This window comes from Peromyscus maniculatus, chromosome 1 (genome assembly GCF_049852395.1).
Source record: "Peromyscus maniculatus bairdii isolate BWxNUB_F1_BW_parent chromosome 1, HU_Pman_BW_mat_3.1, whole genome shotgun sequence".
Taxonomy (NCBI): Eukaryota; Metazoa; Chordata; class Mammalia; order Rodentia; family Cricetidae; genus Peromyscus; species Peromyscus maniculatus.
In genome coordinates, this window is record NC_134852.1 from 111,900,212 (window position 1) to 111,923,789 (window position 23,578).

Genomic DNA, 23,578 nt, shown 5'->3' on the forward strand with positions numbered 1-23,578 from the left:
ACGGTAGCATTTGTGGGCCTTCTGTTAGTGAATCCTTTCAAAGCAGGGTTCATGTCTCAGTCTTTATGCTGGCACACCTTATTTTATTGTGCTTCAGAGTACTGTGAATTGTTTTTGTTGTTGTTTTATTTGTTTTTTAAAAATTGAAACTTTAAGAATGGATGTGGTAGTGCATGTCTATAGTCCAGATACTTAGGGAAAGTCTGAGTCTACTTTGGGAAAGCCTTAGCAATATAGTAAGAATTCACCCCACAAAATAAAGTGAGATACACTGAAAGTAAAATAAATAAAATAGTAAATTAAATTTAGTTAAAGGTTTGTGATCACCTGCTTTAAATAAATCACTTGGTACCATTTTTCCAGAGGCTTGTTACTTTGTGTCTTACTTTTTTTAGTTTGTTTTGTTTTTCGAGACAGGGTTTCTTTGTGTAACAGCTCTGGCTATCCTGGAATTGTCTTGCCTAGGAACTCACAGAGTTCCTCTCACTCCTGAGTGCTTGGATTAAAGGCATGTGCCACCACTGCCTGGCTCAAAGTCACATTTTGATAATTCTTGAAATATTGACAACTTGAAATATTGACAACTTTTCCATTATTATTTATATATTGCTCTGTAGTCATTGATCCTTCATGTTATTAGTATATTTGTTTTGAGGTACCATACACTGTACCGACATCAAAAGGAGAATTTAGTAACTGTTACATGTGTTCTGACTGATCAGCTGATGCCAGACTTTCTCATTCTCTGCCTTCTTATTCCTCAACTGTATTAAAATCAGCCAGTTGAAAGGGAGGATTGCATGTGTTTCACTTCAGGACAAAAGCTAAGAATGATTAAGGTTAGTGGGGAAGGCATCTTGAAAGATAGGCCTTTGTGCCAAATAGTTAACCAAGTTGTGACTACAAATGAAAAGTTGGTAAAGGAAGTTTAAAATTGCTACTCCAGGGGACACAAACGATAGGAGAAAGGGAAAGCACAGAAGCCTTTTTGCTGCTATGGAGAAAGTTTCCATTGTTTGCTTAGATCAAGTCAACCTCTGCATTGCCTTTGTCCAAAGCCTTACCCAGAGCACACTCTGCTCCCTTCAAGTATATGAACACTGGGAGAGGTGAAAAAGGAAGCTACAGAAGGAACATTTGAAGCCAGCTAGTTAGCTCATGATGTTTAAGAAAAAAAGCCATCTTTATGTTAGTAGAAGAAAGTGTCCAAGGAAGCAGCAAGTCCTTGTGGAGAAGCTACAGTGTGTTATTCAGAAGGTAGAGTTAAGACCACTGAAGAGGTAGGCACCCTGAATGAGGGGTTTTTGAGGCAAACAAAAAGCCTTATATGGAGGAAGCCTAAATCTAGTTCCTCCATAGCTAGAGAGGTCAGGCTGACTTGTTTAGGGGCCGTTGCAGATGGTGACTTCAAGTTGAAATGAATAATCATTTATCATCTAAAAGTCCTGGGGCCTTTAAGGATTACGTTATATCTGTTCTGCTTTTTGTAGAGAGCTGTAAGTGGAGCAACAAAAAGCATTTGTTGTTTTTTGTTTGTTTTTGGTTTTTATGAGACAGGGTTTCTCTGTGTAGTTTTGGTTAATGTCCTGGATCTTGCTCTGTAGAGCAGGCTGGCCTTGAACTCACAGAGATCCGCCTGGTTCTGCCTCCTGAGTGCTGGGATTAAAGGCGTGCACCACCACCACTGTTCGGCCTCATTTGAGTTTTTTAAACTTACTGTTGGGACTTATTGTTCAAAAAAAAAAAAGGATTTCTTTGACAAGATTACTGCTTAGACCCATGTATGGTGGTGCATATCTGTATTTATAGCACTGAAGAGGTAGAGGCAGGAGGAGGGGGAGTGTGAGGTCATTCTGGGCTACTTGACAAGACCTCATCTAAACAAACAGAAAAAAAACCCAAAAACCTGGTGTCTCTATCCAAAATGCACATATACATGCATACAGATGGATGGATAAGTAAGTAGGTAGGATTGCTCTGCTTGTTCACAGCATTCCTGGTCATCCAAGAACTCTGAGGGTTTAAACGATGCTAACATAGCATTCACTCGGCAACTTATGCATTAGAAAGTAATTTTTATTTCCAGGGCTTCTGATTTAAGAAATTCTTTTTGTAAGGCCATATTTGCTGTGGTTATTCCTCTGATGAATTTGAAAAAAATAAAATGAATACTTTCTGTGAAAGACTCAGTATTTTAGGCCATAATATTTTTTCTAGTGACTAGAGATAACATTGATGAAACAAATTAATTTTTTTGGTTTTGGATTTTTGATACAGGGTTTCTCCGTATATCAGCCCTGGCTGTCCTAGAACTCACTGTGGACCAGGCTGACCTTGAACTCACAGAGATCCACCTACCTCTGCCTTCTGAGTGTAGGAATTAAAGGCATATGCCACCTCTGCTGGCTAATTTTTTGTTTTTTAAAGAAATTTCTAGTCAGAAACCATAACTCTGATCATATTTTCTCATGTGCTGAGCAAAGTTTCTACCTCTGAGCTGCATGCATAGCCCATAAGATCCTCTATTCTAGATGCCATAAGAACATTTATATGGAGATGCAGAGGTTAAGAGCACCTATTGGTCATTTAGAGTAGTGGTTCTTAACCTATGGGTTTATGACCCCTTTGGGGTTACAGGGGTCACCTAAGACCATCAGAAAACAGATATTTACAGTATGATTCATAACAGTAACAAAATTAGAATTATGAAGTAGCAACAAAAATAATTTTATGGTTGGGATCACTACAACATGAGGAACTGTATTAAAGGGCCACAGCATTAGGAAGGTTTCTCATTCACTGTTTTAGGATCCCAGTTAATTCCCAGCACCCACATCAGGTGCCTCCAGCTTCATGAGGATTCAATTCATGGGGATTCTTGTCTCAGGGCGTGCACGCACGCACACACGCACGCACGCACGCACGCACAAACATTAAGAAATAAATAAAAAAGAACATTTGTAGCTAGGTGTGGTGGCACATAGTTGTAATCCCAGCACTCAGGAAGTTGAGTTAAGGAGATGGGGAGTTTGAGGCCAGCATGGACTACCTAGAGTAGTTCTTGTATTTTACTATTAAATTAAAAAATATACTATGAATACAAAATATTATACTTGTTATTGAGATCATTCTTATAGTTCCTCAAAAGTTAAAGCGAAATTATCATATGATTTAGCTGTTCTACATTTATACACACACACACACACACACACACACACACACACACACACACACACACACACAAGATCATTTAAAATATATATCTCAGGCCAACAAGATGACTCAGTGGGTAAATCCTGATGACCTAAGTTCAATCATCAGAATCTCTATAAAGGTAGAAGGAGGGAACCAGTGTAACAAAGTTGTCCTCCAACCTCCACACTGTGCTATAAGCATGCACTATTGTATGTGTGTGTGATGTGTATGTGTACAGATAGAAACTTAGGTGCTTATGGCAGCATTATTTTTAATAGCTAAGACGTAGAAATGACTCATGTCTATCACTAGATCCAAGGATAAACAAAATGTGGTGTAACCATATAGTGGGATATTCAGCAGTTAAAAGAAATGTTTTGAATGTAAATGTAATGTAAGTGTAAAATGAATATAAATGTAAATGAAGTGTTAAATTTAAATTTAAGTTAAATAAAGTTAAATTTAAGCTAAATGGGGTTGGGAGGATGGCTCTGTAGAGTACTCATAAGCATGAGGACCTGAGTTCCATCTTCAGAACACATGTAAAAATGCCAGGTGTAAGTGGTGCATGTATGTAATTCCAGCACAGTAGAGACAAGATAGGAGTAGTTGGTAGGCAAACACCATTGTGCCCAGCTGTAAGTGTTAGCATGTGAGCATGTGAGCCATAGAGTCTGAAATAATGCATGTATAGGAAGTATATTCTTACATCATAGCTTCCAGTAGCCTTATTCTTGTTACTGTAACTCCTGTGAAAAGAGACTGTGCTGGTGTGGTTTTCTTTGTCTGAGCTCATTCCCCTCCCCCACCCCCACATATCTTACAAGGCAGTATTTAAAGCTGTGTTGATTAATTTACATGAGGTTTTAAAGTTCTACTTTTGGTGATTAATTTTTGTTTGTATTTCTAGGACTTTCAGTCAGAAGAAGGCTGCTATTGAAAGAGAGTACGCACAGGTGAGTGTGGGCTGCAGCCCCTCTGCTTTGGACACCTCTGCTTGACTTAAGATCAGATGTCCTGTCAAGGAGAACCTTGGACTCCTTCTGCTGCCTGCCCACTTGTGACTGTCTTCCTTTGGTGCCCTTAAATTTTTTCTTTTTCTTTTCTTTTCTTTTTTTTTTTTTTGATAGAGTTTCTCTGTGTAGCCCTGGCTGTTTTGGAACTCTCTAGACCTTTGCCTCCCCAAGTGCTGGGATTAAAGGTGTGCACCACCACCACCTGGCTGTTCCTTTCTGATTTTTTTTTTTAAAAAAGACAAGCTCTGACCGTGTCATTCTGGCTGGCCCTAAACTGTCTATGTAGAACAGGCTGGCTTCAAACTCACAGAGATCTGCCTACCTCTGCCTCTTGAATGCTGGGATTAAAGCCATGTGCCACCAAGCCCTGCCAAAATTCATTTTACTTTGTTTTATTTTATTTTTGAGACAAAGTCTCATTGTGTAGTTCTGCCTAATTCCCTTTTTTGGATCCATTTAAATCTTAAAGTAAGGCTTCCTTATAATAAAGAAGATCATAGATGAGGTTTCTCACTTGAACCTTGGGCTGGCAGAGATAGTCTAGCTAGACAGCTTGCTCCAGAGGATCCTCTGTCTTTACTTCAGAGTGCTGGGATTACAGGAGGCCACATGCTGGCCTCATATTGACAGGGGTGCTAGGGATCTGAACTCCACTATTTAGCATTATGTCGCACTAATGCTATATAAGTGATGCTGAGCCTAATAAGATTTTATGATTTGTTTTGATGGCTGTGGTAAGTTAGGAAAATATCATAGATATGGGTCAGTTTCATGGTTGAATCTCCAGTATTGATAATAGTTTCTTACAATTTCCAAAAATTATTTCGTCTACTTTTTTTTTGCTACTCTTCTGAAAATATGAAAGTTTGTTACACTGAAATATTTGGCAAAGCTTAGAGAAAAATCAAATAGAGTTTAATTTCATTTTGGGTGTACCAGTGTTTTGCTTTCCCGTGTGTCTTGTGTACTGTGTCTGTTCCTGGTGCCCATGGAAGCGAGAGGGCATCAGATCCCCTAGGACTGGAGTTATAGACAGTTATGAACCTCCATGTGGGTGCTGGAAATCAAACCTGGATTCTCTGTAAGAGTATCTACTACTCTTAGCCACTGAGCCATCTCTCCAGCTCCTATATATAAACATTTTAAAATCAGTTGGAAATTTCAGCATTTGCCATTATTGTGGGACTTTATTGTATTATTATATTATTGTATTACCTCTGTCATTGCACTATCTAACAGTCTTTTTGGGAGATCCAGAATTTCAGCTGTTACTTATTGTTGGTGTATCATCTGTTATCTAAATAGGAAGACTGGGTTGAGAAGATGGTGCAGGGAGTAAGTTGCTTGTATAATTGTGATGACCTGAGCTGATCCTTGGAACCTACAAACAAGCCAGATGAGGTAGCATGTGTCTGTACTCTCCAGTGCTCCTACAGAGGAATGGGAGGCGGAGAAGAGAGTTCCCAGAAGCATACATGTGCACAGATAAGAGACCCATGTCTCGAACACGGTGGAATTTGAGGACTGACAGTAGAGGCTGTCCTCTGACCTCCATAGGCACTCACACTCACATATACCTACTTCTTACACGCAAAAGATAAGTAAGTAAATAAATAAGTAAGCAAGATTGTTTTTTATTGCTAAAAGAAATGGGGGCTGGTGATGGAGCTCAGAGTACTTGTTCATCATGTGCAAGACTTTGAGTTTGATCTCCAGCACTGAAGGAGAAAGAAAAGAAGTAAAGAGAAAGGAAAAAAATAATTCTAATTTAGATGCTTGAACTTTTAATTTTCTTTATTACTTTACCTGTTTTTTTAATTTATTTAAAATTTTTATTTTAGCATACAAAGTAAAGGGTTTCATCTTCATACATATTTGTCATTTGTTCCTCTTCCCCAATTTATCAATTTTAATTCACATATATATGTGTATGTGTATTGCATGTATGTATGTGTATGTATGTATGTATGTATGTATGTATGTATGTATATTAATGAGACAGAGTCTCCCAGTTTATTTCTGGCCGGCCTGGACTTTGACATGTAGAGTAGACTGGCTTCTAATTTAGAGATCCTCCTGCCTTTGCCTCCCAAGTGCTGGGATTAAAGGCAGGTGCCACCACGCCTGGCCCATTTCATTGTTTTTGATATTATTCTGTTTTGTTGTATATATGTTGTGGTACTGGGGATTGAATTGGGGGCCAAATACATGCTAGACAAGTGTTCCATCACTTTGCTATATTCTCAGCCTAATGATATACTATTTAAAAATTACATGTTTATTTTAAATCTGTTTTCATATATTGAGAAAGTATTTACCAAATACTCTTCTAGATACTAGGGATACAGCAGTGCTCACAAAAGGAGTGGAGTGGGCATAGTCCTTACACTTACGTTCTTTCTATGGATGTATGTAGTCTTCCAGGCCACTATACTAAATTTTTACTGTTCAATGCCATTGACATGGCATTATGGTTAAATGGTCATTCTTAAATGACTCTTAGGCAGTTATTACTAGTAATACTGGTTATCTCTTAATAGAAGATTGAATAGCCAAAAAGATTTGAGCATTTAAGAGATTCAGAGAACATATAGAAGTCATTTTAATGCAAAAGTATTTTAAAAAGCCAACTTTTGCCCTGTGGGGGAGAAGAGGCAAGGTCTTTGGACTTCACTGCTCTTTGGTCAATCTTTTTTTTTTATTTTTTATTTATTATTATTATTATTATTATTATTTTGGTTTTTTGAGACAGGGTTTCTCTATGTAGCTTTGGTGCTTGTCCTGGATCTCACTCTGTAGACCAGGTTGGCCTTGAACTCACAGAGATCCGCCTGCCTCTGCCTCCCGAGAGCTGGGATTAAAGGCGTGCGCCACCACCGCCCGGCTAAATATGAATATTGAATTATCTCCCTCTGCCCCCCTCCCCCCCGCCCCCCCAGACAGAGTTTCTCTATGTAGCTTTGGTACATGTCCTGGATCTCGCTCTGTAGACCAGGCTGGCCTCAAACTCACAGAGATCTGCCTGGCTCTGCCTCCCAAGTACTGGGATTAAAGGCGTGTGCCACCACCACCCGGCACTCTTTGGTCAATCTTTTATGAAGCTTATTTTATTTTTGCCTTAAACTTGCAAATGAAATGCAAATTGCCAGTCTATTAAGAAGCAGCAGCAGCAGCCAGGTATGGCTCCTGCTTCTGATTTCAATACTTTGGAGGCTTTCATTGAATTTCAAGAGAGCTTGTGCTACAGAGTGAGTCTTTCCAACATCTCTCTGTGTGTGTGTGTGTGTGTGTGTGTGTGTGTGTGAGAGAGAGAGAGAGAGAGAGAGAGAGAGAGAGAGAGAGAGAGAGAGAGAGAGAGAGAAGTCATTTGAACTTGAGACAGATCATTTGAAAAATGTTCCCTCAAATACATGTAATACATGTAACATAGCTTTAGGGGAATGTTAGGAGGAAAAAGAAAGAAGAGAGAAATGTTGCTGATTCTCATTAGACTTGGTGGAATTTGAGTGGTGAACCCTTTCAGGTTGCGTGGCAGTTTCAGTTTTCTACAGGAATATTAATGTTTTAATTTTTAGCTGTGGTTTGTGAAGTTCACTTTGTAATTCTCCAGAAATAACAGAATGTCTGTTTATACAAACATAACAAATGGATCTCTGAAAATAGAGTAGCCCCAAAAGATCATCAAATAGCACTAAATCTTGGGGTAAAATCAAGCCTGGCTTGAAGATAGCTAGCCACTAAAGTGTTTGTAAACTCATTTTTAGTACTCAAACTGAAATCGCCGCAGGCAAGTTCTGTGTATTAATGTACTTCCTGTAGTCTTTGGCAGAATGTTGTTAGTGAAGGAAGGATACAAAAGGTTACTGTGGTTGGAGAGAAAGAACAGGAAAAGATTGTGGACTTTTAAGGGCGGCTCCTTACTGAAGGACAAACACAGAATAAACATACTCATGCTGGCAATTACCCTGTAATATCACTCTATAACACCTAAAACTTTGTTATTTAAATTTTTTTTAAGAAATAAATTTACAAACAGTACAGCATGGTACGCATGATTGCATAATTGTGATAGGAATTCTCTTTGGTGAATTCCATGTGTATAGAGGCTTAAAGTGTAGCCAAGCCACTTTAATGCACTTAACTTTTCTGTGCTATTAGAGAAACACATGCACTGTATACTTGAAGCTTTTTTCTTCTTCTGTGCTTATTCTGTAAATAGGGAGACAGGGTCACTACTAAGAAAGCTCATCAGAACAAAATTGAGGGGATTACTATTTATATCGATGCTTTTAAAAAACGACTTCATTGTAGTATCTTATTTTCTTTGGCTTACAGAGGTGTTAGAAATACAATTGGAAGAAACAGGCTAATATTTGTCTCACTATATATTTTTATATAGTTTAATTTTTAACGTTGTAAAGCAGTGTTAGAAGAAATTGTTGATGTGAATAAATTTCGTCTTCCTGGGCACATAGATTTGCTAGACTTTCATCTTTCCATGGCTGTTCTGTAGTACATCTTTTAAAGAAGTGAGTAAAAATAACTGCTTAGCTGGGTGGTGGTGGCAGTGGCACATGTCTTTAATCCCAGTACTTCTGAGTCAGAGACTGGTGGAACTCTGAGTTTGAGGCCAGCCTGCTCTACAGAGCAAGTTCCAGGACATCCAGGGCTACATGGAGAAACCCTGTCTCAAACAACAAAACAAAAAAATTGCTTATTCTGCTTCTTTTCTTTTTCTCTCCAGATCCTGTTTCTATTAATGATTATTGGTTAGGCCAGCATAGAATAGTGGAGAGAGGGAAGAATTTAGGCTAGAGCTGTGGTTTTGAAACTCTTGTAGATAAGCATGCCTGTTTTTCCTTCCTCCTTCCCTATCCCTCTGTGGTGTGTCGTCCCCCCCCCCCCTCCGTTTCTCTGTGTAGCCCTGGCTGTCCGGGAACTCATGGTCTTCCTGCCTTAATGGGGAGGGATAATTATCCCAGTTAGGATTAACAAGTGTGTGTCACTATGTCTCAATGCTTATTTTACTTTTTATGCTTTTAATTTCTTGCTCCTTTTTCTCCCCAGAAAATTTTAGCTGGTTTGTTTATAATTGTCATAAAGGTGAACTGTTGAAACATATTCACTGAAACATTTTAACTTTCATTAGTGCTTTACATCTTGCATTTATATTGAAAAATCATACACAAATAAAAATGGAAAAACTGCCAATACCTGATTTCTGCTCCCTATTTTCCATTCACAGTCATATGCTTGATCCTATGGGGGAAAAATAATTAACATGTAGAATTACTGAAAACAGAAAGAAGAGGGAGAAAAAATTTTTTCAAGAATGAAATGTTTTCTCTCACAATGGTACTCTAATGTAAGTTTTATGTATATGGAGACTACTACCTGGATATCTTTTGGTTTAATAGGTTAGTACCTTCAAAAAGGCCAACCAGATATATCTCACTTGCCTCCTTACAAAGCACTAATAGCTACACTCTGGAGCACAGGCCTGTTTTGAAGTACTGAGCAATTTCTCACACCAGACACTGGGAAGGGAGTCTGTGAATCACAAGTTCAGTAGACTTGCAATAGCATCTGATTTCAGGGAGTGCCACTGTACCATGCCTTTAATGATGAGATTTCTTCACCCCTATAGTAGAGGGGGCACTCCTGTGAGTGTTTTTTTTTTTTTTTGTTCTTGTAGCCAGTTGTTTCTGGGTATGTTACCACCAGTGGATTTGCTGGCAGTCCACTTTCTACAAGCCATGGTTGGGCACCTCGTTACTTATCCCCCTTCTTTGGCTGAAGCTTGGCGAGTGAGAGGGGGTGTGGTGGCAGCGGCTCTTAATCCTTTTTTATTAGGCATATTAGTCTGCACCTGTTTCCGCTAATTTGTTTGAGTCTATAAATTGAGTTTGAGTCCCCTCCTCTAATTGATCAAAACCTGTTTCTTTGTTTTACTTTCTCCTATCTCACCTCTGTATGTGGGTTCCAGTTGTGCAGTCTTCTTTCTAATGTAAGTTAAGATAGATTGAGGCTTTAGATGTCAGGCATTATTCTAAGCATTTTATATGCATTAATTTTTGTTTCCCATTAACCTTTTGGAAGTAGTTACTGCTATTCTTTTTACAGTTGCAGACACAGGGCAAGTAAGTAAAGTTGCTTTCTCCACTCCCTTCAAATAATCTAGTCTTTGAGCATATTAATAAATGGCTTGCTTGCTTGCTTAATGATGTGAGTGTGGGGTCATGTAACAACTTTGAGGAGTCAGTTCGTAATTCCACCTTGAGGCAAGGTGTCTCTTGTTTCTGCTGCTGTGCTGTGTACTCCAGGCTGATATGTTCTTTATCTTCAAGCATATCCTCTTGTGTCTGCTCCTTATTTGGCTGTAGGAGTGCTGGGATTACAGTGTAAGTCACCATATCTAGCTTTTTATGTGGGTCCTGCGATCAAACTTCGGCCATCAGGTTTGTGTGGCTACTGCTTTTATCTGTTGAGCCACCTATGTTCACAAGCACATTTTAAAAGGAAAAAAAATAAAAGGACCAAATAATTTTTAAAGATTTATTTTTATTTTTTTATTCATGTGTATGTGTGTGTCTATATGAGTTGTCTTTGGGGGTGCTTACTGGGATCAGAAGAGGGTGGGAACCAACTCCATCCTCTAGAACAAGAATAGTGTTTTTTGTTTATTTATTTATTTATTTATTTATTTATTTATTTATTTATTTATTTATTTATTTATTTATTTATTTATTTATTTTTTTGAGACAGGGTTTCTCCCTGTATAGCCCTGGCAGTCCCAGAACTCACTTTGTAACTTTCTAGAGCAGGCTGGGCTCAAACTCTCAGAGAATTGCCTGCCTGTGCCTCCCAAGTGCTGGGATTAAAGGTGTGCATCACCACAGCCGGGCAGAATAAGTGCTCTTAACTGCTGAGCCATCTCCCCAGACCCATAAGCAAGGTTTTGATACAATATCTGGTTAATATATTAAGACTTCTGGGGGCTGGAGAGATGGCTCAGAGGTTAAAGAGCCCTGGCTGCTCTTCCAGAGGTCCTGAGTTCAATTCCCAGCACCCACATGGTGGCTGACAACCATCTGTAATGTGATATGCTACCCTCTTCTGGTAGACAAAACACTATGTACATAATAAAGAAATAAATCTGTAAAAAAAAAAAAGACTTCTGTTGGTCAAGGATTATTTGAGAGAGAGGAAAACCTATCCTTTTTGTTCCCATGAGTTTTCATCATTGTAAACAGTGTCATTGCTTTCAGATTGCCAGAATTCTTAGTGTTAATAGTTAACAAAAAAGAGCACAACCTGGAAACTTGATTTTTGAGACGAGGCCTCTTACCTATAGCCAAGGCTGGCCCAATTCACTATGTAACCTAGCCTTGCCTCACTCATACTCCCAATAGTGCCCCTGTCACAGTTTCCCCAAGAGTGGGATAATAGATGTGAGTCACCACGCGCCCAACTATTTCATGTTTTATGGAGCCTTAGTGATGGTTGTAAGGACTGTGGAAACTGATTAGAAATTATACTTCTGACTGGTAGGTAATATAAAAAATAAGATATAAGTGATTATTAATTCTACTAGAAAATGAAACAAGTCCAAAGAATAGCTGCTCTCATGGAAGAATTATGCAAGTAATAAATTTTGTTAAAATACCTTTTTACTTTTTTAAACATTCATTTTTATTTTATGTGTATGAATATTTTGTCTACGTGTATGGCTGTGTACCATATGTGTGCCTGGTGCTTGTGGAGGCCAGAAAGGGGCATCAGATCCCCTGGAACTGGAGTTACAGATGGTTGTGAGCTGCCATGTGGATGCAAGGACACAAACCCAAGTCCTCTGGAAAAGCAACAAGTGCTCTTCAACTTGGAGTCGTGTCCGCAGCTCTGAACACAAATCTTGAAGGCTGCTGAAGCCATCCCCCAATGTTTTTCTGGAAAACCTTTCTGTTAGGCATTGTACTGGTTATGTTCACACATTTTTAGGTGTGTGTGTGTGTGTGTGTGTGTATACATTTAAAGATTTATAGCCAGATATGGTAGTGCACACCTTTAATCTTTCACTTAGGATGCATATGCAGGAGGATCTCTGAGTTTCAGGTCAACCTAGTCTACGTGTCGGCTTGCTGACTGACCAGGGTTATATAGTAAGACCCTGTCTCAAAATTGCTTTTTAATTTACATTTTATTTATTTATTTATTTATGTGTGTGTGTGTGTGTGTGTGTGTGTGTTACAAAGACTCTTCTGCATTTCCCTGAGTAGTTATTTACATTCAAGATGCAGATCAAGTGTCACCCTACCATGGACTGTCATCTGCTGCTCTGGATTTGAGAACTCTCTAATTCGCCCCAGTTATAGTTTCTTGTGTATAGCATATCATTTACTATTCTATTATGCTGCTAATGTTTGGTGAATGTTTATTAAATGAATGGAAAATATCATTTCAGGTTTTGAAAATTAATAATTTCTAATAATGGCAATAAAATAGGGTAAAACTAAATTCTTCTATCATGTCATAATCAGCTCTTTGGACCTGGAAGTGCTAAATTGATTCATTCAAACAAAGGTGAAATAAATTTGCCATAATCATAGTTTTTTTTTCTTTCCTTTCACTGTTGATTATAGATGAACTTGAAAATCTTGGGAAACAAAAAATAATTTTTGAAAAGATTACATTTAGTTATATAGGTAGTGTTCCTCTTTTTATATTTTCTGGTAGTAAAAAGAATGCTGATAGAATTCAATTTACAATTTGTTTTTATTGAATAGATTCTGTTTACTTGTTGAGGCTTTTTTGTTCCTTTCCTTTTCTGAGGCAAAGTCTCCCGGTATAGACCACTCTGGCCTTGAACTCACAGAGATCCACCTGCTACTGCCTTCTGAGTGCTGGGATTAAAGGCATGCGCCACCACATCTGGCTTATTGAGGTTTTCTTTCTTTCTTTTTTTTTTTTTTTTGAGACAGTGTTTCTCTGTGTAGCTTTGTGCCTTTCCTGGAACTCACTCTGTAGCCCAGGCTGGCCTCGAACTCGCAGAGATCCACCTGCCTCTGCCTCCCAAGTGCTCGGATTAAAGGCGTGTGCCACCACCACCGCCCAGCCGAGGTTTTCTTAAGACAGGTTCTTTCTACATTGCCCTGATTGACCGGCTCTGATTCTGTAGCCCAGTTTGGCTTCCCACTCATGATTCTCTTGCCTCAGCCTTCTGAGTACTGGAATTGTAGATGTATACCACCATGTCTGTCTGTATTTCTTGTCTTCTTTCTGTCGTGCTGAGGATTGAACTAGGCTATTTTCATGCTAGGTAAGCATCCTAATAAGTTACAGTCTCTCAGCATGCTGGGGTGTGTGTGTGAGGTGTTTTTAAAATCAGTCTGTGTGTGTGTGTGTGTTGTGTGTGTGTTGTGTGTGTGTGTGTGTGTGTGTGTGTGTCTGTCTGTCTGTCTGTCTGTCCGTCCAAAGTCTCTACATAGCCTTGGCTGTCCTGGAACTCACTTTGTAGATCAGGCTGTCCTCAAACTCAGAGATCCGCTTGCCTCTGCCTCTCAAGTATTAGGGTTAAAGACATGTGCCACCATATCCAGCAGGAACACATCTCTTTATGTAGTTTCTGAGAGTGCTGATACTTCAGTTTTTGAGTTCAGAAACTCAATTTTATCATTTTACCTGGAGGAGATGTTCCAGTAAAGTGAAAGGACACAGTCTATTCATATAATTTGGGGATATAATTTAGCTATTTTAAGGTACTCGGTAAGTAAGTTCATGGATCAGACTGTTTAAAATAGGCATACAATGTGAATTGACAAGTGAATTTGAAGACAGTTATTTGGGAAGGGAGAGTTCATGACCTGAATTCCAGCCTGGTCTACAAAGTGAGTTCCAGGAAAGGCGCAAAGCTACACAGAGAAACCCTGTCTCGAAAAACCAAAAAAAATAAAAAAAAAAAGTGAAATGTATAATGTGACAAAATTTCCCATTTAGGCCATTTTCAAGTGCATTGTTCAGTGAATTCATATATATTTACAATGTTGTACAACTGTCACTATCATTCCCAGAATACCTCTATCACTTTAAACAGAAACTATGTGTTAGATAATCATTCCCCACTGTCTCTTTTCTCAGCCCTTGATATATCTCATCTACTTTCAGCCCATATATTTCCCCAGTCTGAATATTTCACCTAAGTTGAATAATAGTATTTGCTCTTTCTGAGTTCAGAGTTTATTGTTCTTAACAGGTATTTCTTCCTGTATTTTGTAGGATTATCTGAGTAATGGTTGACTCTCCCTATCCTCCATCATCGTCTTTTTCTCCTCCTCCTTCTTTTGGTGGTTCTGGGAATTAAACCCAGAGCCTTGCACATGCTGGGCAGTTATTGGGATGCTAAACTGTACTCCCAACACCTATATTATATAGACTGTATAGCCTGTCAATGAAGATTTTTTTTTTTTTTTTTTTTTTTTGTTTTTTTCGAGACAGGGTTTCTCTATGTAGCTTTGCGCCTTTTCCTGGTACTCACTTGGTAGCCCAGGCTGGCCTCGAACTCACAGAGATCCGCCTGGCTCTGCCTCCAGAGTGCTGGGATTAAAGGCGTGCGCCACCACCGCCCGGCGAAGATTTTTAAGTGATAGAAACGTATTTTTATTTCTAAGTTATATACATGTTCTGTGTACTAATACATTGTAGATATTATCTGTATATAAAGCTTAAAAAATAAAAAACTTTAAAGAGTGAAATATATTATCTCTGTCTTTTGATGGCTTCCTGTTGTGATCATCTTATATTTTAAGTATGAATGCTTAGGTGTTTATTTCTTGTCAGAATTTTTTTTTCTTACTTTAGCTTTTATTTATTTAGGCCTCTACAAGAGCACCAAGTGCTCTTAACCTCTGAGCCAACTGTCCAGCCTCAAGACTTATTTTTTATGTTTTATTTTTAATTATGTGTGTAGGTGTCCCTGGGGGCAATCGGGTCCTCTGGAGCTGAAGTTACAGGCATTTGTGAATTGCCTGATGTAGGTGTTGGGAACTGAACTCAAGTCCTCTGCTAGAGGAGTGTGTGTTCTTAATATCTGAGTCATCCCTTCAGTTACCATTACTGTATTTAAAATTATTATACTGTCATTATCAGATCTGGACTATTATGTTACTTTAAAATTGAAGATGTAGGTTCAGAAAAGTGGCCCTGACACAATTTGAGCCTTAGTATCTGATTAAAAACATACACTCTTTTTTTCTCTGTCACTTTGTAGACTCCAGAGGTCACTTTCTGATAGTGACAGTCTTTATATTTATATAATTTCTTCTTTATCTCACAATTTAACTTTGTAAATTCTGAGCAAGTAAAAATTGGTCAAACCTTCAGTATCTCCCTTTTCTAAATCCTAAGTTCTATATAATTTTGGTGTTTGTATTTCTTATTTTAATCAGAGACTAGAATCTAAACTAAACTGTACCATTCTATTCCCCTGAGATTGTTTAATAGTTGAAACCAGGAAGCACCAGAAATTTCTCATGGAAGTTTCAGGGACTTTAGAATTTTATCTAGAGATTTGGAATGATGAAAACACCCATTCCTGTCTATTAATAGCTTCAAGTAGATTAAGCAAACAAAGCCGCTGGATGATTACCACTTTTAAGCCCTCCCAGAAAATGAGGTAACTAATAAAGACTAACATCATTCATTGTTTTTCTTTTTTTCCCTCTGGTTCTTTCTCTCTCTCTTTCTCTTTCTCTCTCTCTCTTTTCTTTCTTTCTTTTTTCTTTTTTTTTTTTAAATTTGAAGAGGGGACTTGTAACTGTAAATTTCTCCAGTCCTGCCTGGCCCCAAGACGAACCTCTCTCACCTGTGTGTCCCGCAGCCACTTGGTCCCAAATAAACATATAGAGACTTACATTATTTACAAACTGTATGACTTATGGGTCAGGCTTCTTGTTAGTTAGCTCTTATAACTTAACCCATTTCTATTAATCTGTATGTTGCCATACAGATTAATTATACATACAGATTTATTAGAAAGCAGGCTGAGCAAGCTGTGGGGAACAAGCCAGTAAGCAACACCCTCTATGGCTTCTGATTCAGTTTCTGCCTTGAGTTCCTGCCTTGACTTCCCTTAGCAATAGAATGTGGCCTGAGAGTTATAAGCAGAAAAGAATGCTTTCCTCTATAAATTGCTTTTGGTCACTGTGATTTACCCTAGCAATAGAATCTCTAACTAGGACACTTGGGTTCCATTGATCAAACTCAGGTTGTCAGGCTTGTGCAGCGAATGCTTTTACCTGGTAAACCACCGTGCCTGCCCAAACTTTGATTTAAATAACTTGAAAATATTTCTTTTAGGATCCAATTCTGTTATTTATATTATAAATTACCTTTCATCAATTTTTAAAGCACTAAATAAAATTTAACAGAATTACGCTCTTAATATTCATAAAACTAATAAAAATGAATCAAACATTGACTCAAGACACTTTGTTTTATAATGAAGTGTTAATAAAAATGCTGTTTATTCAAGTAAGTATTCTTTTTACCAGCTTAAACATAATTCAGTGAGTTATTAAGTAAGTGTGAGCTCATGGTTTCTTTTTTTTTTTTTTTTTTTTTTTTTTTGGTTTTTCAAGACAGGGTTTTTCTGTGTAGCTTTGCGCCTTTCCTTGAACTCACTTTGGAGACCAGGCTAGCCTCGAACTCACAGAGATCCGCCTGCCTCTGCCTCCCAAGTGCTGGGATTAAAGGCGTGCGCCACCACCGCCCGGCCTGAGCTCATGGTTTCTTAAGCTAATATTTGAGGGTAGATAGAAATTGACTATCTTCAAAGGGTTTATAATCAAGTAGTATAAATACATATTTAAATGACTGTAGTATGAGACAAAATGTAGTTTCTTGGTCAGAATTTTATGCTAGCAACATGGCAAGTCATGAGAAGCAATTTGTACTAGTAATGATCAGGACAGAAAGACCCTGTGACTATGACAGGGTTAATTACTATGGGAACATGGTACACCTATTCATGTACATTGAGGCCCTCTGGGCTGTTTGGTCAGTTCCTTACCTGCAGCCTATCTTAGATATTTTTAGATTTTATGCTTTAGAAATTTTTTTTTTTTTTTTTTTGGTTTTTCGAGACAGGGTTTCTCTGTGTAGCTTTGCGCCTTTCCTGGAACTCACTTGGTAGCCCAGGCTGGCCTCGAACTCACAGAGATCCGCCTGGCTCTGCCTCCCGAGTGCTGGGATTAAAGGCGTGCGCCACCACCGCCCGGCTGCTTTAGAAATTTTAACTGTTGAAAGTGGAATTCTGGCTGGGTAGTGGTGGCTCCCACACCTTATTCCCAACACGGGAGGCAGAGGCAGGCAGAGGCAGGCAGAGCTCTGTGAGTTTGAGGTCCGCCTGGTCTACAGAGTTCTGAGACAGCTAGGACTACACAGAGATACCCTATCTTGAAAGACAAAACAAACAAAAAAGTGAAGTTCTGGAGAATAAAAAAATGCCAGGAAGTGGTGGCGCACGCCTTTAATCCCAGCACTCAGGAGGCAGAGCCAGGACGATTGATCTCTGTGAGTTTGAGGCCAGTCTTGTCTACAGAGTTTCAGGGTAGGCTTCAAAGTTACACAGAGAAATCCTGTCTCTAAAAACCAAATAAACAAACCAACAAATAAATAAATAAATAAATAAAATTAAATTAAATTTAAAAAAGTTTTCTAAGTTGAGAATATAGCCTGATGAATATGGTTTGGTTATCAGTTGTGTTACTGGCTTTGCAACTTCAGACTTTAACTACCCTATGCTTCAGTTTACAGTCTATAAGATAGGATAATAGTAAGAATGCCACATGGAATTATATTTCTTGTTAAGTGTGCTTTCTCATGAATAGATACTTTGTAACAGAATAAATGCCTGGTGACTGTAAGATGAACCAGAACATTGCCTGTGTGTGTATACATAAAAACTTCACTTGTGGAGGAGTGAAATTAGAACCATCTTGAAAACAGTAGCAGGAATGACTGGAAATTTGATTTTTCGAGACAGGGTTTCTATGTGTAGCTTTGTGCCTTTCCTGGAACTCAATTTACAGACCAGGCTGGCCTCAAACTCACAGAGATCCATCTGGCTCTGCCTCCCAAGTACTGGGATTAAAGATGTGCGCCACCACCGCCCGCCCAGGAATTTTTTTTAAAAGCAGGTTTAAATTTATTTTATTTTTTTTTGAGACAAAGTTTTACTTTTATCTCAGGCTGCCCTTCAACTCAAGATTCTCACCCCTTGGCCCCTTGAGTGCCGGAATTACAATTGTATACCATTGCACCTAGGTAGAGTAAGTTTTAAATTGGGGGTTTAAGTCTGTGTCCAGAGTTGTAGGTAACTGGATCTTTACTTTCAAAACTCCTCACCCCCAGAATACTAGTTTTTTTCTTTGTTTTATTTTCTATTAATCTTTGCTGTTGGTGACATCTTTGTATCTCTGCATTGGTAATTCAGAGCATTTGAATGTTTTTCTGAATTAAATTTGGCACATTCCAGATTTTTAAAAATGTATCCAAATATTTTGTATTCTATTCTTCAACTGATACATTATAGGAGGTAAAGTGTGAATATACTTTGTTGTCTTTTGAGTATTTCTATCTAGCAAAGTTGAAAGAATATTATAATTAATGCTCAGATACCTTCCATACAAACCATAACATGTAGTATATTTGCTTTATTCCATGTTTAGCCATTTATTAATCCTTCTAGTATCAAATATTCATCTTGGTTTTGGTACATTTCAAACTAAATTTTGGCGATCTGGACATAGCTCAGACATGCTCCTTGTCCACTCCTATCTAGCTGTGTTGCACAGGCTTGCTGTGGATCCCTGGACTCAAGGAATTCTCATCTATCAGCCTCCCAAATAGTTGGAACTAAAGGCTCACACCACTGTGCCTGGCCCCCTTTTAATTTCATTCATTGGGTGTTCTCATACTTTCACTTTTCTCTTGGAATGCTTTATTTTAATTTTAAGCTGCTTTCACCAGGGCTAGTTCTGTTACTATGCCTTCTCATTAATTACATTTATTTATTTTTTTCTGGGTTGAACTTTTTTTTTTTTTTTAATTTAGAGGTACTTTTCTGTGGGATGGGAGAAATGGCTCAGCTAGTAAAGGCACCTCTTGCATGATAACCTGTTTGATCCCTGGGACCCACATGGTAGAAGGAGAGAACTCTGATTTCCACATATGCTCCATGTTACACATTCATGCGTGAATACATAAAATAATTTTTCAAAAAAAAAAAAGTGATTGGGGCTGGAGAGATGGCTCAGTGTTTAAGAGTACTTACTGTTCTTTCAGAGGACCCTGATTCAATTCCCAGCATCCACTTAGTAACTCACAACTATCTACAGCTCCAGTTACAGATCTGACATCCTCTTCTGGCCTCCACAGGAACCAGTCACATACATGGTGCACAGACATACATGCAGGCAAAACATTAATATACTAAAAGAATAAAATTATTTCTTTAAAAAAAGGGATTAAAGATACTTGGCTAAGGATGTAGCTCAGTGGTTAGAGTGCTTACCTTGTGTGAAGCACTGGGGTCCATATCATCACCTAAATAAGTAAACAAAATATAAAGTGAAAAACATGTTTCATAATCATTTCAATAACTTTCTTGAGTATTTTGTGGCTTAAAGTTAGCACTTTATACTTGTAGTTTTTAGTATTTAAGGATATGATTTCTAAAGTTTTGTTTTTGTTGGCAAATTCCTCCATACCATTAGCCATCAGAAGTATTGCTTGCTTTGAAAGTACTTGGAAGACTTCAGCTAGGGTAGAAATTCATCATGGGGAGAGGTCATGTTTCACTTCTGTCAGGCCACAGTTTATGAAGAGTTAGAACCCAAGTACTTGTTGATACATCAATTCTATGATATAAGTGATCAAAATATTCTAGCACTATTGTTCTGAAGTTGAAAATTTAAAAACATCACAGCTTGTATTTGTTAACAACTTTTAAGAATTTCTATTCACTGTGTATATTGTAAAAGAATTTTTTTAAAACCATAGGAAATTATTTAAGAGGTGTTTAACAGTGTGAGGCTATTCCCAGAATAGCAGGATATCCTTTCATTTTCTAGGTTTTGCATTTGTAATTTATAAAAGACTGTAATGACGTACTCTGGACATACTTTTTCACAAAAGAATTTTATTTTAAAATAATTGGTTTAGATAGCCATTGATGAATTTACATATTAAGATTAGGTTATAAGTAGCAAGTAAAATCCAATTATCAATACAGCAATATCTTCTGTACTGTTTAATTGTGGATGCCTTTCTTTCTTTGGTGGGGGAGTCAAGCAGTTTTATTCAGAGGTTTGAAATTGGGGAAGGGTTGAAGCAATATACATGATCTGATGTCCTCAGTAGGTTAGATCTTCCTGACCTTCTCATTACTCTTCTTTTTTTTTTTTTCTAAGTGGTTATTTTATTTATGATTTTGTTAGACAGACATTTTGCTATGTAGCCCAGGTTGGCATTGAATTTACACTGTAGGCCAAGCTGGTTTCATAGGGCACTATAGTCATTAGCTTTTAGAGTGCTAAGATTGTACTATACCCAGCTGATTAATACTTCTTAATATAAATGTCAGGTATCATTTGAAAAAATGTTGAATAAAGATGATGTGGTCATTTATATATGTAATCTTAGCACTCAGCAGGCTGAGGCAATAGGAGTACCACAAGTTTGAGGTCAGTCTGGGCTGCAAGTTTGAGATCCTGTCTCAGACTAATAGACAAAAACAAGTGCTGAATGAACAGTAGGCAAAAATCACATCAGGAGTTCTTTTTTCTGCTCCACACACATATACTTCTATAGTTGGAACACCTTTTGTGGGAATTTTTTTTTAGATTTATTTATTTCATTTTAAGTGTATGTATGCATGTTTTGCTTGCATGTATGTATGTTCACCTTGTGCATGCTTGGTGCCCATGGAGGTTGGGAGAGGGCATCAGATCCCTAGAACTGGAGTTTTGGATGGTTGTTAGCTGCCATGTGGGTGCTAGGAACCAAATGTAGGTCCTTTGCAAAAGTAACAGTTGTTCCTAACCAGTGTACTGTCTCTTTAGCTTCTTTGTGTATATTCTTTTGTTTCTTCCTGATTTAGTATTCATTCCCTTGTCTGTATCAAACTTACTTTGATTCTTTTAGAATCAGAAATAAAGAAATAGAGATTTTAGGATGCCAGGAGACAGAGACCATGTGAGGTTTTATTTCATTGTTGTTTGGGTTTCAATATAGAGCAGTGCTGGCCTCATATGCATGATATGTTCCTCCAACTACTGATTCTCCTGTCTTCCAGGTGCTGGGATTACGGGTGTGTACTGCTGGGTTTTATTTTATGATACTTAATTCTGGACATAGGGCCTTACACATGCTGAAAATAATGGAGCACACTTTATGTGTTTATGACAACTGATCAGTGATACTGGAGACCAATCCATAGAACTAACAAATCTCATAAAGCTTTTAGAAAAACTTACAACACAACGATAACATGACAATTCCTTTAGTACATGTGTGGTTTGAACAGGAGGTTGTAAAATCTTTTCAGCTTCACTGCCGCCAAACATAACTTCAAACTGTATAAGAAACGAAATATTAGATAGCCGACAACTGTGGTTTAGAGTTAGGTTCTGAACAGCAGTATACACTGATAGTACAGCTGCAAGGTCAGGAACCAGAAGGGTCAGGAGCTTGAGGACAGCCTACAGTCAGACCCTAAGAGCAGAGGTTGGGGACGATTCTATGTATTATGTGTCTGTTTAAAGATTATTTCTAGTCTTACCTTACAAATTTGGCAGAACATTTTCAATATTTTTCTCATCAAAAGAATATCCATATATAGGGGATTATAAATATTTGATCTATTTTTTTAACTGAGAGATAATTTATCCCCATGTTGAATAAACTGTTAGGAGTGGTTACTAATAAAAGATTAACACAGGGCTGGATAAATGGCTCAGTAGTTAAGAGGCTCAGTCAGTAAAAGCTTTGCTGTGTAAACATAGCAACCTGAGTTCAATCCCCAGAATTCACTTTTTCGGGAGGTGGTAGAGCATACCTTTAATCCCAGCACTTAGGAGGCAGAGGCAGGCGGATTTCTGTGAGTTCGAGGCCAGCCTGGGCTACAGAGTAAGTTCCAGGACAGGCTCCAAAGTTACGCAGAGAAACCCTGTCTGGGGTGGGGGTGGGGGGGAGAATGAGAGAACCAGCTATTTCTCTAGAGGACCTGGGTTCAATTCCTAGCACCCATATGGCAGCTTACAAGCTGTCTGTAACTCCAGTTCTGGGGAATCCATGGCACCAGGCATGCATGTGGCGCATGCTAACAAAGTCCCCCAATACCATAAATTATGCAATTTCTCTCATGTGAGGAAATAACAGAGGTCAGCACACCTGGAGTGCAATGGATGAACCTTACCCTGGGAAAACCACCTTTTTGACCACTTTATTTTCCCTGCCAAGTAAGTCTTTAACATGTCTTTAAATCTATTCTTCAATTCTCAAAACATACTTGAGTCTGATATTGCTACACTAATGCTGTTAAAATAAAATACAGTAACAGTATACATTATAGCTACACAGTGCTGTTGTCAATCTAACCTAGATTAAATTAATATCAAGAACCATTTTATGTCATATTAAAAAATTAAAACTTATATACACTTTCACTTTAATGTGGTGTAGAAGCGATTCTAAATAGAAAACTGCAATTAATTTCATTCAGGTTTTTTTTAATAATTGTAGAAGAGCAGCTGTAGCAGTATTGTGACTCCCTATATTAATAGGTGTGCTGGTTAGTTCTTATTATCAACATGATGGGATTGACAGTCACTCAGAAGACAACCACTGAATCTGTATGTGAGGGTGTTTCTAGAGAAATTTAACTGAGGCAGGAAAACCAACACTGAATGTGGGCAGCACCATCCTATCTGGGATTCAGGACTCAAGAAAAGAAAATGGAGCATCTGTGTTCATTTTTCTGTTGCCAAGTGTAGACACATTGTGACAAGATGCCTCACCGTTCCATCACCTGCTTTCCCTCAGAAACCAGGAGCCAAAGAGTCTTTCTTTCTCCGTTGCTTTTGTTAGGTGTTTTGTTGCAGTAACAAGAAAAGTAATAGAACAGACAAGAAGACAGTTTCAGTAACAATATTAAACATTTTGCCCAATTCTTCTTTCCTACATCTGTTTATTGAAACACAACCTGTCTATAAATTTAAAAATTTTTAAGCTCACAGTTAGATCTTTTAATACAATTTACTGAATAATTCACCTTATTAGGTTTTCTAAGGTATCCATTTACAAATTAGTGA

General features: G+C 38.1%; 1 protein-coding gene and 1 non-coding gene across 4 annotated transcripts in view; one reads left to right on the top strand and one right to left on the bottom strand.

Annotated features, from left to right (window-relative positions):
- Fchsd2 (FCH and double SH3 domains 2) overlaps positions 1 to 23,578 on the top strand; it is a 246,047-nt gene that overhangs the window by 56,443 nt on the left and 166,026 nt on the right. For all 3 annotated transcript variants that reach the window (XM_076548355.1, XM_006982124.4, XM_016000690.3), the window contains one exon: positions 4,106 to 4,151. In XM_076548355.1, the coding sequence (XP_076404470.1) occupies positions 4,106 to 4,151 (46 nt within the window). The remainder of the gene's footprint in view (positions 1 to 4,105; positions 4,152 to 23,578) is intronic.
- On the bottom strand, positions 22,576 to 22,734 carry LOC121827038 (U1 spliceosomal RNA). Its single transcript, XR_006069183.1, has one exon. It is a non-coding gene; the product is annotated as a U1 spliceosomal RNA (small nuclear RNA).